The sequence below is a fragment of the Colossoma macropomum genome, unplaced genomic scaffold (assembly GCF_904425465.1).
Source record: "Colossoma macropomum unplaced genomic scaffold, Colossoma_macropomum, whole genome shotgun sequence".
NCBI classification, from domain to species: Eukaryota; Metazoa; Chordata; class Actinopteri; order Characiformes; family Serrasalmidae; genus Colossoma; species Colossoma macropomum.
In genome coordinates this window covers 35583955-35604661 of record NW_023494789.1, presented here as the reverse complement: position 1 = coordinate 35604661, position 20707 = coordinate 35583955, and the positions used below count along the sequence as shown (strand labels likewise).

Below are 20707 nucleotides of genomic sequence, written 5' to 3'. Positions count from 1 at the left end.
TGACCGTGCTTAACGTCCAGTGCTTAAAAGATTTCTCTGCGTCGATTAATCTAAACATGGTTTCCAGAAATTCATGTCCGTGATCTATATCTGCACTGAATGACCTGTAAAGCCTGTTTATTATTTGAATAAAAATGAACAACGTTTTCAAATGTATGTATGTGTGTTTATGCTGAGGTAAAGTTCATATGTTGTAACTTTTTATAAAAGACTTTCTTGTATAATCTCTGTGGTGTGCTGCCCCACACTTTTTTGTTTTTTTTTGAACATGCAGTGCACTATTTGAGTAGAGAAACTTTTATTCTGTGCCCTATATAGTGCAGTTCAAGTGACTTTGTTACTGTCAATGGAGGTTTTTGTCATGTCTTTAGGTATTGGCAGACTTTAATGCAAAACTAGTATCTGAGTACCCCTGCTACAACAATAATAATTTTGGTTAGCCATGGGATTCAGTCTCTATGAGTTTTGCAGTGCCATGTTAGCGCTAAGCTAACTGTGGTGTACCATTGCTTAATTCTACACAGCTCAAGCTTAAACACTGAATTTTAGTGCTTGTAAGACAGGCATGGAACATGTTTTACAGTGTATGTGTCAGTTTTTCAGGGAATTTTAGTAAATACTTAAACTTCAAGCCTGACTGTGAGCTGTGAGTATTATTAGAGGAGACTGTTAGCATGTTAGCTTTTTTGTATTGTTCGTATATTTCAATGCTAACTCTTTCATTTTCTAATATGTGTGTGTATAATAGGATATTTCTGATTACAGTATTATACTGCTACAGTACAGTCATTACTGTAAACAAACCTTACAGTAAGAGTGTTTATGAGAGTATTTTTTACAGTATATTTATGTCATAAATCATAAATCAGTCAGGTCAACAACAACACAGCCACTTTTCCCGCCGATGTGTGGTCACTGCGTGGCCTGCTGGGAAGTGAATGTGAATGAAAGCCCTGCATGAATGGCCGTTAGGCGCTGTCCACTGACGCGGTGCTGAAAACAGACACAGTGTAAAGACGCAGGAGAGCATCATCAAAGCAGGGTAACTCTATATAACAACTGTAAAGTGCAACACGTTAGAAAAACTTTGTCCTTTTTAGTCTCAGGCCAGAATCTTTGTGTCTCATTTAGGTCATAAACGTGGCCAGCAGTAGTGGTGCTTTTCAGCTTTAGCACGCTTTGAGGAAGAAGGCAAGACGGACCAGGAGCTAATGCGTCTAACATTGTTGCTGAATAGTTAACGCTCACTGCAGCTGCAGCGAAGCTGACAACGTGTTCCTCACAGCCCACAACGCTGGGAAGAAAACAAGCATGAACACAAGACATATGGGCTTCTCATGCTAATTGTTTTGGGGAGTTATGAGGGAGGTTAATCCACAGCTGTACGGTTTCATTGAGAGAAATCTGGCTGAATTCAACAAAACACGCGACGACCACCTGAATGTAGCAATTCAGGGCTTTTAACTGCATCGATTACATCTCTCAGTCTGCCCAAAGCGTGTTGAACTGTCAGTGGTGCAGTAAACATAATTCAACGTGTAGGAGGGGCGTGAGGATACGATTGCAATATTTCAGCCAAATGTGCTCAGCGAAGTCATATCAAACACGGTACGAGAGTGATATGTGACCGCAAGACCATTAGGTTTTGTTGTCTCTTCATACCGGTTGCTAGGGCTCATAGTGATCTGTCATATAGTGTGACCGTTACTAAAAGCTGAAAAATACCATATACGAGATCACAAAGACAACATATTATATCACTCTACAGGACCACTGGGGTTAGTTGTCTCGTTAAGGCAACTGCTAGGGCTTATAGGGATCTGTCATGTGGTGTGACCGCATGTAAATATGCGAGACCATTATACAAGACCATTAGGTTTTACTTGTCTTTTTGTATTAACCGCTAGGAAACGGTTCATAGTGATCTGTCATATGGAGTAACCGTTACTACAACCTGAAAAAGACCACAAGAAACCAAAAAGAAAATAAACAAGAGCACAATGTAAGATCTATAGGTTTAAGTAGCTACCAGTGATCTGTCATTGGAGTAACCGTTACTACTATATTAATAAAAAAAAAAAATAAAAAAATAAAAATAATAATAATAATAATAATCCTTCGTAATTAAGTAAAGTTGTGACATACCCAATTTCTGGAGCCTCTTTTGATGTGAGCGATGTACAGGCATATACAAGAGAAGGTAAAAAGGAGAACGTCACTGCTGTAGCCCACCAGCCAGTATGAAATAAAGCCTGTAGGGAGGACCTCTCCCCTCCGCCCAGCTCATATTTGGACGCTGATCGTACCGGCTCTCTACATCGCGTCCCCTCTTTTCACGGAGAGAGAAAAAAAGCAAGAAAGAAAAGAAAAGATCAACAAGTCTTGCTGTGAATCCGCTCGGCTGTGTTGCTGCTCTCTCTCCGTGTAGGCTACTGAGAGGAGGCAGAGGCGACAGCTGCCTGGCTGGAGGAGGTGGAGGAGAGCTGGAGGAGGGAGGGAGCCTTTAACCCTTTGCCTTCCAGAGTCAGTGCTCTTGGAGCAGCTCCTTCTGCGCCAGTAATGGCGACTGAGGAGAGGGCAGCATTCACTTCAGCTCATCCTGCTGCGTGATGTTCTTCCAGCACCTTTCAACGTCTGGAGCGGCTTCATATCCCGAGAGTATTTCAGTGTGAGATTTCCCCCATAGAGAAGAATGAAGGCAAGCGGATTTCAGCCTAGAAAGTCAGGGTGGCGTCTGCAAAAGGGGTCCCTTCACATTTAAGGGGAAAAGCTGACTTAAAAGTTATAGCTATCAGGTCTCACACCGAATGTTATCGTTACTACCCTAACATGTGATACTTCCAGTGATAAGAAAGAAAAGTGATGCTGAAACCAAATTCTGAACAGACTTTCTTGATTGTGTAAACTGTCTGCCAAAATCATCACACTATTAATACAAACTAATCTCAAATAGACTTGCATATATGGTTTCTGGCACTGTGTGTTATATATAAAAATGAACAAAAGCCAATCCAAATATTCATCTTCCACAACTATGGCTATTATTCTATTTAAATATTGTTTTCCTTTAGTACTGCAATGATAAAGCTACATCAGTAACAGTACTGGAGTGGGATGTGATTGCATTAGCTGTTAAGGATTTAATAATAGCCCATTAAAACAAGCACCCTTAATAACCCACCCTGCTGTAATCTTTTTCTTTACAACTGGTGTTTAAATGTCAAAAATCAGTATTAAAAAAAGCACAAAGAATGAACAAAATTCAGGCTTCAGGACAGCTGGCAACTATTCAATGTACTTTTGTCCATTTTTATAGATAACAGTAGGTCATACAATGTCAGAAACCATAAGTCTATTTGATTTTCCATTTAACTAAAGAATCTTTTAAGGGATCAGTGGTTGAATAATAATATTTTGATGAGCTGCCATGTAAAACCAGAGACTCCTGAGATAATCTCTTAACACGTCTACATTCATGATTAACTTTTCTTGTTTGAGTGATTGAAATTTGCCACAAAAGTACAGCTTTGGAAACATTTTACATTAAACCACAATATGTTTTATTACTCCAATAAATAACAGTTTATACAAAAACAAATGTACAAAACAAGAACATATTAAAGCACATCTTTAAATAAACAGTGATGCTACTGAACTATGTACAGAATCTAACTGGATTGAGTTAATCATTTCCTGAGTTTATAGCGGATTTCCAGATCTCCCTCTGGCTGGAGCATCCCAAACCCATAGCGACTGGGGTCCACAGGTGGCATGCTAGCACTGCAGTCACTCAGCTCCAGATGAAACCGCGTCAAAATGATGAAGACAAATCTAGAGAGATCAAAGAAGTTTAGAAATGTTAGTCAACCCAAGAACAATGTCACAACTGTTAATGTTACTTTAAAAACTTGAAATAATGTTGCTTTTCATAGTTTCTTTTGGTCTATTCGTCATGAAATGTTCACATAATCTAAAGGACAAATGGTATGTAAATTCAAATGGATTTACAAAATTCACAACAATATTCAACAATATGATGAACAATATGAATAAGTTCTTATTACAGCAGCAAATGGAATACCGTCTACACTTTCATACATTTTGAGATTAAGTGTCTCCTGTACATAAATCAGAAATAGGTACTGGAGGTGGAGGCTTGGATCTTAGATAAACAGTGTAATATATAACATTCTACACTGTATGTCCAAAAGTATCCAGACACTCTGGAGCAGCTGCACATGAGCCTAAGATCACCATGCTATGCCTAATGGCATGTGTCAGCTAGCGGGGTATAAAGCTAGCTGACACATGACCTCCCCCTTTGGATTAGTGGAACTGTTTTCTGGAGTGATGGAGCTCCATCCAATACCTGTGGTATGAGCTGGAGCGGGGTTTGTGACCTTGTCATCCAACATCAGTACCTGACCTCACTAATGCTCTGAATACCAGCAGATCCTCACAGCAATCTTCCAATATCTAGTATAAAGCCTTCTCAGAAGAGTAGAGGCTGTTACTACAGCAAAGGGGGACAAACTCCCTATTAATGCCCTTGATTTCAGAGGAAACGTTTAATGAGAAGATATCTACAAAAGTTTAGACATACAGTCTAGATATACTAAGTCACTGAGGAGTCTTAGAGCACTCTCTGAAAGTATATAAACAGTAAGGCAAACTGTCCGACAGACAAGGGATAATACTCACTGTTTTAAAGCACTAATAGCAAAACTGCGCCCTGGACACAAGTTGCTCCCAGCTCCCCATGGCATGGTACCATACTTCATCCTCAGCCCTTCCTTAAAGAACTCTCTCTTCTCTGTTCCATCAGCATTTAGGAAACGGTCAAACTTGAACTTCTGAAAGAACCAGCAGAAGATACAGAAGTCAAACACAGGTTTCAGAAAGCTTAATTTAATGCAACTTGTTAGTGCACTCTGACCTACTTTTAGATGCTCTTCTTAAGTGAAGTGCTTTGATTAAAAATAGAATTTTAAAGCTTAGAAAATTTTAAAGAACAAATATCAGATTGATATCAGTATAAAAGTGGTATCTCTGGTTATTTTAATGTCCACACTGAAAAAATGTTTCATTGGCTTTATTCAAATGTGGACAGTATTCAAAATTAATGAGATATACACCAACACAACGGTTGCCTTCAGTTTACTCACTTTTTGGAACAATTGTGTTGATGAAATGTCATTTATTTTTGCGGAGCCGATGAACACAAGGCACTATTTTTTTCACTGCATGTTGCTTGCTGTCAGATTAGTATCTTCTTACTGTACAACAACACAATGATTCACAAGCACTGATCAATCAGCCTGTGTTAAACCAGGCCCCACAGCATGCAAAGTCAGCAGCTGTAGCAGCTGTAGCCCTGGCCATGATGTGACCTCTGTCCTGGCCCTGAGGATAAGCTCTTTTCTCCTCATTCCTCCTGCCAATTTCTCTTGGGTCAGTGACAATACGAACTCACTAGTCCCAAAAAACCCATCTTGATTAGTCCTTTGCCCTTTCCAGGGTATAAACCAGGCTCTATTACAATGGCATACAACAATGTTTACAATGCAAACGAATGCGCCGTTTCACATCAAACCATTGTGAATGCCTTTATATGAACTAAATGACTGAATTAAAGACTTAGTTATTGCATTAGGCAGAATTTTAGAAAAATCTGTGGAATTACCCTTTAAATTGGCAGGTAATCTCCAGGAGGAGGGTTACCAACCACTGTCTTAAGCTCAATGCAATTTAAATGTTGTATAGTTTGATGTCCTGTGTATGTAAACTTGTGTCTACCTCTTTTAGGGGCACATGACACCACTCTCACCTAGTATCAAATCACTACATCAGGACACAAAATTATAGTGACAGACTAAAATCTCAAATATCCAGACCTTCAGGAAGTGATACTGTACACCAGGATTATCTGTAAAATGTTCTGTAATATTGAAAGGATCCAAAGCTTTTTAATGGTGCAAATGTCTAAATGTCAGCCTTGTGGTGCTATTAGAAGGTTTCTTTAGAGAGGATATTGTGAACTGACTTCCACTAAGTCGGGATGCTTACTTAACTAACAGCTCTTTTTTCAACCACGTGCATGAAATAATGGTGATGACCCCATAATATGGTATGAAGACGTTCTGAATATGTAAAGGCAGCTTTTAGTTACAATGCTCCATTTGTGTGGAATGATCTGCAGGAACAGTTGAAATTGGAGCAATTTATCTCCTTGACCGATTTTAAGATAACGGTTAAAGAACTGTTTTTAATTTGATTTTGACTCTTTGGCTGTTAGGAGTGTAGGCTACCTCTGGTTCATGATGGATCAGAGGATCCATCTGTGGGCTGAGAAAGGGGAAGATACAGAGACGATCTCCATGCCGCAGAGTGTATTCCTTGCCGTCGCTCAAACGAACTGTTTTCTCTTGCATCACTTCTCTGGTGATGAGGGCAGCAGCAGTGAGGCGCAAAGTCTCCTTCAGGGCACTATCTGCAAACGACATTGAAACCATTCCCTTACATTTTATACTGCATTTGTTATTTCATATTCATATAGGGCTGCTAAATTAGGCTCACTAGTGCATGTTACTGCATTAACATAATTCCAAAAAGTTCAGCCTTAAGAATTATTCATGTAAGTTTCATGCAAGTACATTAAGAATACAGCACAAGCTTGAGGTGGTTTTTGCTTAAGTAAGTCACCACAGAGACTCACTAAAGATAGGAGTGTTCTCTCTCTCATCCAGGGGGAGGTGCTGTAGGCCTTTCAACTCCTCTCTCACTGCTCTCAGTGCCTCGGGGTGAGTGAGCAAGAAGCCCAGCAACCAGAATGCGGCAGGACCTGCATTACCCTACACACACACACACGCACACAGACAGATGCTTCTATTAAACACTCTTTACAGATGTTACATGCAGAACATTGATTTTAACCCTGATCGACTTGTGGTAGTAACTGTTGTTTTTTATCCCAATGTAAATATATATATATATATATATATATATATATATATATAGTACTGTGCAGAAGTCAGAGACCAACATTCATTTATTTAATTTTCAGTCAAAACTACCTTTACAAGTTATTCATTTTTTTAGAGTCAGGTAAAAAGTAGAAAACATTTTTAACACAAAAAAAAACAGAAGCCTCAACAACTAAATACGATATATCAAAGATTTCAGTAAATAAAGAGTCTACACTTTGCCTTTATTACAGCTTCCACTCTTATCAGTAGACTTGCTGTCAGTTTTTCAAAGAAATCTGCAGGGATATTTTTACACACCTCCAAAGTTCAATCTTAGAAGTTGGTTGTATTTTCTGCTTTCCTTAGGATCTAAATAATCCCAAACACATTCAATGATGTTGATGTCTTTTTCCTATGTATATACACATACAGATTGATGTGCTTTATTTGGGGTATGACACTCAATCAGAGTTAAATCAGGATGTCAAATTATAGCATTAGTGTATCCAGAGCGTGAGTAATTTAATGTGATCTTTGAGTGATCTTTCAATACTGCAAGCAATCCGAACTGCACTGCTGCACTGCATTTTTAAACAATTTCTTGAGTGGCTTTAAGGATGGTTTCTGCACTTTGGAGAGGAGCTTGTAAACTGATGCTTTAGACACCCATTGATTAGGGATGTGTAGCTAACTGATACCTTTATTTTTCAACCACATGCATAAAAACTGTTGGTACTGATGGATACATTGGGCCATTAGTAGATATGTTTGAGTGGTCAGTAACTGCTTTGTTAATAAGTAAGAATTTACACACATTTTACACACATTGCGAAACTCCTGGTTTTAGTTCCTCAATTGCTTCCTCTTCTATTATTTGTCAAGATACTTATGACGACCTGCCATAAGGATAATTTCTCCAGAATATCTGAGAAAAGTGAATCACCTTCAGACACAGACAAACAAGTAATGTAACAGAATGACGTCCATATCCATGGGATTCCAACACAACCAAGTTCCTTCCCTCAGACACTAAGTCGTAAAATGTTTGAGGAGAAACTGAACGAATGTTCAGATGCTGCTGTCAATCCTCACAGGACTGTATATTTGAACCTGTCCTGCAGTAATTGTGGTGTGGCTCAGAGGTGATGCTCTGCTGACAGAGTCAGTGAAGGGCAAAGATCTGAAAGTCTGAAAGTGGCTACTGAGAATGCACTGCTCTCTCCACCTCTGTCAATAATACTGCTGTGACTCAGCGTCTGTGCTGATGGGTTATTTGTGGAATTCCCCATGCGCTGAGACACACTTCACGTTTTGTGCGGGTTGTTCATCACTTTGATGACACCCATCCGGATCAAAGTGACATTTCACCGTGACATGCTGTTTCGCATTATGGGCATGAGATCAGACACAGCTGTGAGCAGTTATACCAGGCATATTAGATGATTTATTAACAACGGTGAGAAGTTAAGGTGACGGTGCTGTGTTTAAAACAGGTTTAACAGGTACTGCCCTCGTGCGGTTGAAGGGTGCATTGCAACATCATTCCTATCATGTTTTTCTCAAGAATGCAAAGGCTCCTTTTGGCTTTATTCGAAAGGGTTGAGTCAGCACTTTTTCCTGTTTGTTTCGATGTCAAAAATTGATTAAAAAAAATAATATGCCACAAATAAGTGTAATTCTTTCCATGAAACCAGACTGCACACACAACATTTCATTAACTTCTTAAATTCCACAGAACTTATAGCAGTTCCAGACTTATCTCTCCTATCATTTAAGAACAACTTGTTTTTCATGTATTTAGTAAGTATTCATCCTTAGGCTGCAATAAAAGGAGTTTAAGAGGTTAAATTCAGATCATAATTAAGTATCTGCTATATCTGAGGTATCGATTGAAAGGTAATAATCTGCACTTTTGATAGAATTTGTCTGCTTGTTTAAAGAAGCTATGAGTGGAAAGTAATTAAATAAAACGTAAGAGGGTGTATATGAAATGGGGGACCTTTAGGGCTCATATTTTAGTGATTAAGTCTGACAGTAATACTGCTTGAATGCATATTTCTTTAACTTCTGATGTATTAGCAGATTGAAGATCTAAAACCACTAGAAAGCATAATGCCTCAAAGTTTAATTAGCAGCATTAGAGGAATGCTAATTCTATCAGCACCTGTGTCAATGTGATAAATTCAAGGTGTGGAATTTGTTTTATTGTCTCAGGTGCACCTTCTGGAGTTTACATGTTTCCATTGCTTCGTGTTCTTTCAGTCTGTCATGGACTGAGTCACCAGCACACACGCACACTTTCTAGGCAAGTTCACCCAAATAGGAAATGCATGTGACATCAGAGGACAGGTATTTTCCCTCTCTTTACTTTGTGCTCACTCTTTGTACCATGGTATTATTCCGCTTGGCTTCAAGATAAAGGTGGAGGATTGGCAGCAGAAATTGCAGTACAGATACGACTTGCTGGCACGGAGCTGTATATGTGTGTGTGTGGGAGACAGACAATATATACATAATTCACCTGTGTAACCCACAGCTGGAGCAGCATGGCTTGTCGCTGGGTCTGCAGGTCCACATCCTGCTCCTCCAGGTGCTGTAAGTAGGTCTGCAACCACGACTGAGGCTCTGCTCCTCTGGCAAACCAGGCTGGACACAACAGCTCCCACAGCTGCTCTCGCGCCATGTTGGCAACTGTCTTCTCATCTAACGCACACATATGTAGGTTTGCTTTAATAGCTTGTCAGGACAGACACCTCATACATATGTCCCTGATGTGCTATATACAATAGTATAAAAACGTAACACAAATGAGAATAAGAAGCTAATTTCAGCTTCATCTAATCTCTATCTTTTGTATGAGTCTTAGTTACAGTCAGCAAACTAGAGCCCAACACTAGAGGTGGGGGCCACTGGTTTAACCCCTTAAATTACTACAGAAATACACTTGGATATAACATTTATAGTTTGAGCTTTGTTGTGCTTGTGTATGTGAGCTTATACATTAGCTCTGAGTAACTGGCCTAAAATTCTACCAGCCCACCAGGAATTCTCCCATCTCTCCCGATTACCCACTCCAGCATTGATCATTTCTATTGTTCCACTCATCATGAATTGTTCACACAACATAAATGGCAGCTGCTGTGCTCAAATGATTTAGAAAAATAAAAACAGAAAAAAACTGAGATACATGGTTCTGATATGACAGTGATGATTATTACCCATTTGTACTAATAACATTCCAAACCTAAACCTACACCTAATCTTGACTTCAGTAACCAAAAAGAAATGGTTTTGCTCTTTCAGTTTTAATAAATGAATAATGAAACCTTCGCAAAAATCACAGAATCCCAGTTTTTCTTAGTTTTTTCTAGAGTCAGTGCTGAAAGCATGCAAAAACGAACATGCACAGACACCCATATTTTCGATATGTTCAATTTGGTGACACATGCAATTTGGTACAGCATGTTCCTGAGAAAGAACACCTATTCATCTTGGATTACAAAGACCCCACCTTTCTAATGGCAGTTTACTGTGAAAATCTCCAAGAGTGAAATTACCTCTCGGCACAGTACGCCGTGCCAGTTTCGGTAAAAGCTTGTCAAACTGCCGAAACACCTCATAAACCTCAGTTAAATCAGCATGGTTGTTGTTCTTTGTGCCAAATAGGGTAAGATAACCAGCCCTACAGGACAAAAGGGAGAAAGAGAGAGATAAACAAACTATAAGACAGAACATGATATTACAGAAGATAACCAAAAAAGAGGCCTGAATTAGACATTAGCACATGAGTAATCTATCCATCATTTTGACAATTAACTGAATAATCAGAGATTACAATAAACAATAAATGCACTTAACTGAACAATAACAAACCATGCATAGCCCTTCAAAGATTCTACAATAACATTACTGATGTTGGCTCTGTTACTTACTGTAAGAGAGGCCAGTAAGAGAATTTAAAATACGTAATATGCAAACCGCCAGTTAATCATTGCCATTTTACCAATGCTTTAGTAATCAAGGTTTATCAAGTAATCACAACAGTCCTAATTGTATTTTAATTACCTTTTCCCTAGTTCTTAGTACTATTAAAAAACATCACAATCTTCGAAAAGAGTAGTGAGTTTGACCCAAATCAGTTCACAAAAAAACACAGTTGACAATGTCACTGTAGCAGCACTGAACTGCAGTGCTCCAGTGATCTAAAATAACACCATGTGCAAGACAACAGAGCCACACCCTGCCAAAGCATAAGCTAACACTGAGGGTTTTTGTGATTATGTAAGTCAGTATGAGTATGCTTGGTCCAATTATTTGTGGGTGGGAAAATTCTTTATCTATGTGCAAGCAGAGTTATCATGTGGATACTATGAATGGATTCTCACTCGTGTATCTCGTTTATGTGAGAGCAGAAAACAAACCTGAAGAGCAAGCTGTAACAGAAGCTGAAGAGTCCGTCTTTTTTCCATTCGGCTGGGTTCCGGGTGGTTTCTGATGCCAGAAGGAAGTTTAGGTTGTTCTGCATTGTGCTGCAGAGTCGGGTTAGACTGAGTCCCTTGAAGTGTCTGGAATATACATGAGTGAAAAACACAATGAAGTGATATCTCAACCATCACTGTACCTTCATTCCTTTCCATTCGTTGACAATGAAATCTTGCAATCCTGTGAGCTTTTCAGGACTCAAGTTTTCATTATGGATATCTATTTGTGTGGCACACAGACTGGCTCACACGTATCGCATTACTGCCACTGGTGTAAGTAATACATTGAAATCCATTCAAAGTCTTATCATTTTGATGAAAAAGAAATCTGGCACATACTGTTCCACCATTCTCCTCTCAGATACTGTGTCAAGATTAGGCAAACGAAGACTGAAGATCCTCTCCATCAGAACCTGAGCATAGCGAGTCAGATCCAGAGAACACGTGTCCGCAAGGACAGCATCGTAGTGATTGGAGTCCAGCAGTACAGTCACGTAATGGCCAGCTACACAAACCTACAAGTCACATCAGAACATCACAGTGTAAAAACTTCCAATGTAAAATGACATGAAATGTAATATGACAGTAAAATGATTGAGCTTTACCTTAAAAAAGTAAGTTAACCTGGCTGCTTTAAAATGAACTTTTTATAGAAATTGAAATAATATGTTGAGAATGTAACACATTGAATACTGTTCTGTTAACTTGCTGTTAGAAGTTTAGTGATCTCAAAACTAAGTCAGCCAGGTTAGTTTCTTTTTCTTTTCTTTTCTTTTCTTTTTTTTCTTTTCAATGGTATTTTACCATTTTTATATGAGCTCGGTGAAATTGATTCTTTTCAGAATACACAACTTTTTTCAGTTTCAGTGAGGTGTGTTAGAAACTACATGATATCATGCCCATCACTTTTCTGATGACATGATGAGAGCTGACTAAGTCTAAGAGGAATTTTGTGTTGTATTTGTGAAGTTAAGAAATGGTGACACAAGAGGTGCAAGAACTGGTTTCCACAACAGACAGTAACATATCATATTACAAGGAGTAAAACTGAACAGTAAACTTGAATGGTGTGTCCAGTTTGTAGGACAGTATGTAATAAGATAAGACAGAGATAAGACACATATCATGGTGTTAAATTACTTAACTCTTATGCAATCATGCATTTTGTTGAAAAGACATCAAAGGGAAAATGAATCAATGTGGTTTAGAAAAAAAGATTTAAAAATATATAAAATGTAACTCAACCCAGTTTAGTTACTTAAAAAAAGCTTAATGTGGCTTAATACATTAAAACAGCAACCTACTAGCACCAAATTTCTCTCACATATTGCTGGTCATGAGCACTCTCCTGTGCCAAAAGGATAACCTTCTAATCTAAACATAAGGTAGTAATTTCTAAGCTTAAGCTTAACATTCTCTCTATTAAAACACATAAGAAAAAAGTTTAACATGGCTTAATGTACTAAAACAATGATCTACAAACACCATGTTTCTCTCATATACTGGCCATGAGTTCACTCTTTTGTCAAAAAGATAAACCTGTATTTTAAAAATAAAGTAATCATTTTTACATTAAGCTTTTAAGGAAAAAAAACTTAACATAGCTTAGCATACCACAACAAAGACCTAGACCCACCACATTTCTCTAACATATGATATTACTGTTATATGGCATGACTGAGTGCTTCTAACCTATGTTATAATATTATGCTATGCTATTATATGTTCGAGAACTTCAGTGTTCCCACGTTAAGCTCTTTGCTTATTTGTTTCTATGGAGAAAAAACGCAAAATTATTCTTTTTTAGATTATAAGTTCATCTTTTTGTCAATAGAGTGTACCCATGAGCAGTACTATGTTTGAGAAATGCAGTATTCCAGGGTTGTAGTTTTACTACATTAAGCCACGTTAAGCTTTTTTTCAATAGGTTTAAATAGAGAAAAAACTGAAAAATGATCACTTCTTGTTCAGATTACAGGTTCAGAGCGTACTTTTAAAAAGTAAAATGTTGGAGATATAGGTGGTTCTAGTTCACACGCCACGTTAAGCTTTTTTTTATAAAGTACAAGAACACGAAGAATCTGACCGTGAAGATGTCTCCATGTTTGTGTTTCATCCTCGTCAGGAACTGAGCAGCATCTCTCCCGAACTCCAGAGCGTGGCCGAGCCAGGGGACTCGCCCTTTGTCCAGAGGAGGCTCGTTTCTCCGTCTTCAACAGCGAAAAGAAGAAAAAGTTTAGCCCCAAGTCTCTCTGCTAATCTAACAGCTGCAGCAAAATGTGATAAACAGTCAAAACAAGTGTAGCTCGAGCGCTTTTCTGAGCTTCTCACAGAGGCTGGAGACTCACCTCACGCGCCTGATGGAGACGAAAAAGAGCGCCAAAAACAGAAGAGCTGAGAGCAGCAGAGCCGCTGTGGTCAGAACCATCCTGGACACGACGAGGTAAACACTTCAGTCAGTGTGTGGGAAACTCTGCAGCCTCATTTAAATGAGAGGGAGACGACGTCACGCGACGAGTTTACGAAATACATTCTCTCTCTCTCTCTCTCTGTATGTGTCTGTAGAAGTAGGCGGCGCTGGCCTGGCAGGTATAGCTTGTAGCGTCGCGGTGTGTGAGCGAGGGGGAAACTGATACTGTTTCGGGTAATTACTCACGGTGACCTCATGACACCGCATTTTATTAAAAATCAAAACACACGTGAATGAAACTACAACCCAGACTCGATACCACACTGTGGAAATGAAATATTATTAAATATTTATATAAATTATAAATAAGCACTTCTGAGTTAATCTCGTTTGGCCTCATTCACCAACTGTTCTTGAGAAGAAATTTCTTCTTAAAAGCCACTTAACGTAGTTTTTACGAGGATTCTGACATTAACCAATGTTTTCTTATTTTTGTTCTTAGGTAAGAACAGAATCTACACACATAAGAGCACAAAGGTGGGAACAATTGTGCGGCTTAAGAACACGTCATGAACCTGACGTAGACTTTTTCTTAGGACCTCTTTCAAGAACAAATTTAAGAAAAAACTTAGTAAGATATCGGTGAATGAGGCCCATTGAGCTTATTTAAAAGTTTTTAATATGCTGAAAAAACAAACAGAAACCATACAGTGCTTCTGTCAGTTCCCAATAGTTTTGTAAGGTGTTTTGTCTTTTTTAATGGGTTGAAATCACAGTGTAAATTATCCTAATGGTTTAACAGGTGACTAGTGGCTGATTCTACCTACCAACATAATGCTTTCTAATAGTCCTTTTCCAGCAAGATGTAGGCCTAGTTTTCTTTTAGCTAATTTAAGCAGACACCAGCCTACAACCTTATAAATCAATTGGTAAGCATGTTATATTGGCGTATGTTAGCATGATATAGTCATTTATAAAGGCAAACTAAAATACAGGGATGCTGGGTACGTATGATGATATCGAAATCATATCGGTTTTAGCAGATAATAGCTCCAAAAAGTATCTGCATCAGACAGTTGTTTAGATTTGACTGACATTTCAAAAACATAATTAATGTTTATTTACTGTATTCTAGACGCGCAGGATGGCTCTGGGCTGCTGTGCTGAAATGTCTAAATCTTATTCATTTACTGATTTTGAAACCTCTGGGAATAAATATTACTATGTAATGCTAATCTAAGGTAGATGTAATCCCATTTTGTACATATCTACATATTGTGAAAGTTATCATATTGTTATCAGTGTCAGCAAATATGTAAATAGAAAATATTTAATATGTACATTTGCCTTCCAAATCAGTGCATCTCTATTAATGTTAGAAGAAAGCTTGTTTATTCATGCCTCACATATTTATTTTTTCTATAAATATGCTCATCCTGCACATATATATCCTCACTGCAATACTGACCAAATGGCCTAAAATAAAGTTTTTCAAAACTTCCAATGGAAGTATAAGTTAGCCACAGAGCACACATACAAAAATGTGAAAACCTCTTCTGTTCCTGGATTCTCAGAAAAGAAAATATCATTTTTTCATAATCAGCATTTTCTGCATGTCCTTACTGTACAGCTTATAACTAATGTATTTTAAATTAGACCATTAAACCAGTTAATTTTTATGTCAGACTCAAATATATCAGAAATTTACTGCCAGAGCTAATTTACCAGACTAAGATATTTGCCATTTCTACATTGAAACAGTGGAAGTTTGGTCTTTACTGTGACATGTTCAGATTTTAATTTTGAAAATGATATGCAGTGTAGCTCATTATTTGTACTGCAGATGACACTTACCATTGTTTTTTGATGAGATCTATTTTCTAACAATGTGGACAGCCAAAAGTGAAACAACCAGAAATGAAAGATTTGAGCAACTAAAAATGTTATTTTGCTGTATAAACTTTTACATTTGCTCAAAGAATGTGAATTACTTCTAATGTAGCCTAATCACTTTGAACTCATTTAAAAGCTTTTGAACATATGCTGCAATGTAACTGTAAGGAAGTCATAAATCAATGGGTGACTAAACAAAGCATTAGCATTAGAAAACAGTAGTGTTCTTTTATTAGCATTCATTTCTACTAACCCTGTTAGTAATCCGACAGGACTTCAGCTTAAGTGTCCAGATGTGACGTCAGCAACTCCGATTGTGACACTTAAAGAAATGTCACAATGATTCATTGCACTAGTAGAATACTTCTGTTCCCTGTCATACATTTTAAAGAATACATGCCCAGAATGTTAAAAAAATAAGTATAATTATTTTTTGTATTAGAGTCTAAAGTCTCAGTTGTGGGTGGTTTGGTGGTTATACATGTCCTTATTTGATGTATCTTGTTATTTGCATTCTAAGCATATTTTAATAATAACAGTGACTGTACACTTATATCCTGCAATGTGTTTGCTGTTGGCAGTTCTGTTACCAAAACCTGCTTACTCTTCTAAAGGAAACCAGTAAGTCCCATGATTAACAGGATATTTCATCATGACAGTTTCTACCGCCATGACCAAGATGGCCAAAAAGACAACGAGAATAAATAAGTAATGGTATTATTATTTAAAGGAACCATATCCTATACTTTTCTTGCATTTTATTTTTTTTTATCTGCGGAATGCATGTATGATATTTGTGTTGTTTTATATCCCAAAACCAGCACAATTCATATTTAAATGACTATTTTCCAACCTCTCTTATCTGTTAGAATTAAACAGGAACACCTCTGTCGAATCACTCACTAAAGAGGTCCAAATTGCCTGTGGAAGCAACATCAGCAAAAGAACTGCGCATTAGGAGCTTCACAAAATGGGTTTCCATGATTAGGATTAAAATGCACAATGCCAAGCGTCGGGGGGGGAGTGGTATAAAGCATGCCACCACTGGACTCTGGAGCAGTGGAAACATATTCTGTGACAAATCATGCTTCTCTATCTGGCAGTCTTATGGTCGAGTCTGGGTTTGGCGAATGCCAGGAGAACATTACCTGCAGGTCCTCTCGTCCAACATCAGTGTCCTCCCAAATGCTCTTCTGGATGAATGGACAAAAATTCCCACAGACACACTCCAAGCTTCATAGAAGAGTGGAAGCTGTTATAGTGGCAAAGGAGGACCAACTCCATATTAATGCCTATGGATTTCGAATGGGATGTCATAATAAGTCCTGTAGGTGTATTGTGTAGGCGTCCCAATACTTTTGTCCATATAGTGTAAACGTAAATGACTTTTTTGAAGGCTGCCCTGCATTGCACTTAACAATGTTTACGTACATCAAACTCTTACAAAAGTGAGAAAATTTTGATTTTCCATGATATGAGTCCTTCAAAATAAACTAATCGTGCAGATGGAAGTTTTACCATGAAAGGACACATATGCCAACCAAACTATACAAAAAAAAGAAAGAATTGTAAATCTTTAATTTAAACAACAATTATATACAGTTGTATGCAAAGGTTTGGACACCCCTGGTCACATAAATTATGGCTTGTGCAAAAGGGTCAATTTTACTATATTTACCATATTTACCATTATGTTAATCTCAGCAAATGAATAGAATTTGTGCACTATGATTTGCAGAAAAATGTAAACGTATTTCCTGTACAGGACATATTAACTTATTTCTACATAGAAAATCTACAAAACATGTCATTTGACCAGGGGTATTCAAACCTTTTCATGCATGTAGTCTAAACGAATGTTGGGTCAAGAATGTTGGTACAACACCTTAAAAGGAAGCTTCATAATGTTGTCTTTCAGTATCACCATGTGACTCATAGATCTTCTTAAAGTCCAGCTAGGAAGACCACATATACACACACATAGACATGCATACTGGTAATGATAAAAACTTAAAATACTCTGAGGCCTTTCGCTATGTTCACTAAGATATTTCCCCAGTTCCTCAGTTTCTTGGATCTTTTTATAAATGTAGTCTCAGTTTTGTGTAGTTTGGCTGTTATACATGTCTTTATTTGATGTCATAATTTGCATTCTTAGTATATTTTAATAATAACAGTAACTGTACAATTATATCCTACAATGTGTTTGCTGTTTGCAGTTCTGTTACCAAAACTTACTTACTCTTCTAAAGGAAACCAGTAAGTCCCATAATAAACAGGATATTTCATCATCAAAACAGTTTCTACCACCATGACCAAGACCATGACCATGCATTTTATTTTTTTATCTGTGGTATTGCATGTGTGATGTTTGGTCAGTCCAGCTAGGAGGACCACATATGCACACACATATACATGCTTACTGGTAGCGTACATAGTTAGCCTCTGAGGCCTTTCCCTATTTTCACTAAGATATTCAGTTTTTCACTTTCTGGAATCTGTTTATGAATGTAGATTGCAAGTTAAGCTTTATGAGGGCTGCGCTCTTTCTCATAAACAATTACTCAAATCCTAATAAGACCTAACAGTTTTTTTTAAATATCAAGTGATCTTGTATCTCCAGAGATTCTCTTAAAATTTCAGTTAGATTCTGCTAAAATCCTTGATCGTCCAGTAAAAGTTCCCTCTGATTTTGCAGCTGCTATAAATGAGCTCCTTGTCTTTCCGGCTTCTTGTCTGGACAAGCCTGGTAAACACAGCTGTCTCAGCCTGACAGTGTGAAAGGAGCTGCAGGGAGGATTTAAAAGGTAATGGAGCATGCAAGAATTTCTCTCCAGGCTTGGCCATGGTTTCTAACAAAGTTCCTGTTTATTATGCGCTGATGAATTTGTTATAACTGATGCAAGTGTGCAAAACATTATTTATTCCACAAGGTGGCGACTTTGTCACATTCAGTGCTTTAAAGCAGTCGTGTAGCCCCCCTGCACTTTTGTTTTTCCCTGCTCTTGAATCATAGCTGATTATTTAGCTCCATTTTAAGGTGTGTTAGAGCAGGAAAAACAGGAAACAGTGCATATCACAGCACTGCATCAGGACACCGTCCTAAACGCCACAAAGACCTTCTGTTCTAAGAGAAAGAAGTGTTCCTGTCTATGATCCAGAAAGATTTGCCTAACAATCCTACTTAAGTAGGCATACACCTCATGCAAGCAGACACTGCAGCTATTTTACAGACTTCTCTATGCAATGTTTGGATGGTGTTATGCAGTACTGCGCAAAAGTCAGAGACCACTCTTTATTTAATTTCTGGTCAAAACAGCCTTTGCAAACAAGTTATTTATTTTACAGTGTCAGTACAAAAAGTAGAAAACATGTATTTAACACAAAATAACACAAAAGCCTCAACAACTGAATGTAAATAAAAATTTGTCCATTTGCTTTTCTCAGTTAAAGTTAAAGTCAGTTAAAGATCTGAAGCAAGAGAGGAGCTTGATTTTCTCTTTTATTATTTTCTTTGATCTCTCTAAAATGAACAACAGTTTTTTTTCACTGATTTTCCTCTTTCTTTCCTGTCTTTTTGCAAGTGGATTATCCTATACCTAATCTGCTCAGAAATCTGTCTGGAAAAAAGAAGAGCTTGACCTTAATGGCCATTTTGAATGAAAATTAAATAAATGAAGGGTTGTCTCTGACTTTTGCTACTGACTGACTACATGTTTAGTATATTTCTACTTTTTTTTATGAGCTCTATCAAAGCTTGAAGTCAATCCTAATATTCATCATCTTAAGATGTGATGCTTTTAGTGTATCACCTGTCCTCAATAGTTTTGAAGACTCTGAATTTAGAAGATTCTTTAGTACTAATTTGTACATTGATAACATCCAAGCCCTACTTTGTACATCAAAGAAGTCTTCTGTGTGAACATGCCATCATTAATGAGTGCATTTGCTCAGAGTAATTTTTCAATATAATGAGATGTTGAGGTTATATGAAAGTCCTAGGACGATTACTGTTGTTTCTCCATTATGTCTTACAATGTTTCATTTCTTCTTCTTTATATATAGCCTCAACCTGATAAAGTCTGGTTAGGATGCCCAAACATTTCTTTTGCTCTTGAGGGTCCCTTTTATAAGAATTTTTCTTCAGTGAACAAACACTTTGAATAGTTTTTCAGTTGCTTCAAAGAAGTTATCCTCTGACAGTGTGGCTTAGGACTGTCTGTACCTCTTTGCTTAAAGCCTAGGAGGTGGGATGTGTTAAAACTACTCCAGCACCTAAAATAAGGCTCCTGGGCCTAATAGTATCCATGTCTGAAGAACCTCCAGGCAGCGTAGCAAAGTGCACTCCTGCACCACTTGTTCATTGCTAGACCAGAGCTTGATGTCACAGTTCTAGAAAGTTAATCCAAAAGGAAAAAAATGTAAATACTACTCCTTAAATAATTGTTATTATTGGCTCATCACATTAACTTCAGTATATTACTAAAACAACGGAAACAACTGTAGATTTAAAAAATAAACCCCAGAATAGGAATTCAGTGATTCATGATAAAGAGGTAGTCACTGTAAACCTGTATGCCACAGAATATTTTGTAATGGTTCACTGAAATCTGAGTTAAACACAGAGGCTATTATTGAAAAAGTACAGTACATTTTAAGGAAGCTGAGGTCCTCTTCAGAGAGCTGTTTTACAAACTGATGACTTTAAAGCCACATTAACTGGCTGACTAGGGGTTGTTGTTCTAGATTACATATATGTTTTTAAGTGTGTTTTTTATCTGTGTCTCTTATCTATTTACATTATATGCACAGTGTTGACTAATAAAGTTTTATGAAATTAAACATACATGCAGCTTGAAAAGTTGAGTAAAACTGAAGTCTACAAGAGTTTTTTCAACATGTGTTGTCAAAATGTCTCAGAAATGAACAAGGATGCCACATAAATATCATCAAAAGGT

The 20707-nt window shown here is 37.6% G+C and overlaps 1 protein-coding gene across 1 annotated transcript; it reads right to left on the bottom strand.

The window, feature by feature from the left end:
* Positions 1-3563: 3563 nt before the first annotated feature.
* ptgis (prostaglandin I2 (prostacyclin) synthase) lies at positions 3564-13951 on the bottom strand. The gene is made up of 10 exons (XM_036571136.1): positions 13795-13951; positions 13533-13656; positions 11786-11961; positions 11387-11530; positions 10523-10647; positions 9487-9668; positions 6716-6851; positions 6309-6490; positions 4702-4853; positions 3564-3831 (listed from the first exon to the last, which is right to left on the bottom strand). The coding sequence occupies exons 1-10, from the start codon at positions 13872-13874 to the stop codon at positions 3687-3689; spliced, it is 1446 nt and encodes a 481-aa protein (XP_036427029.1). The 5' UTR covers positions 13875-13951; the 3' UTR covers positions 3564-3686.
* Between the last annotated feature and the right edge of the window lie 6756 nt (positions 13952-20707).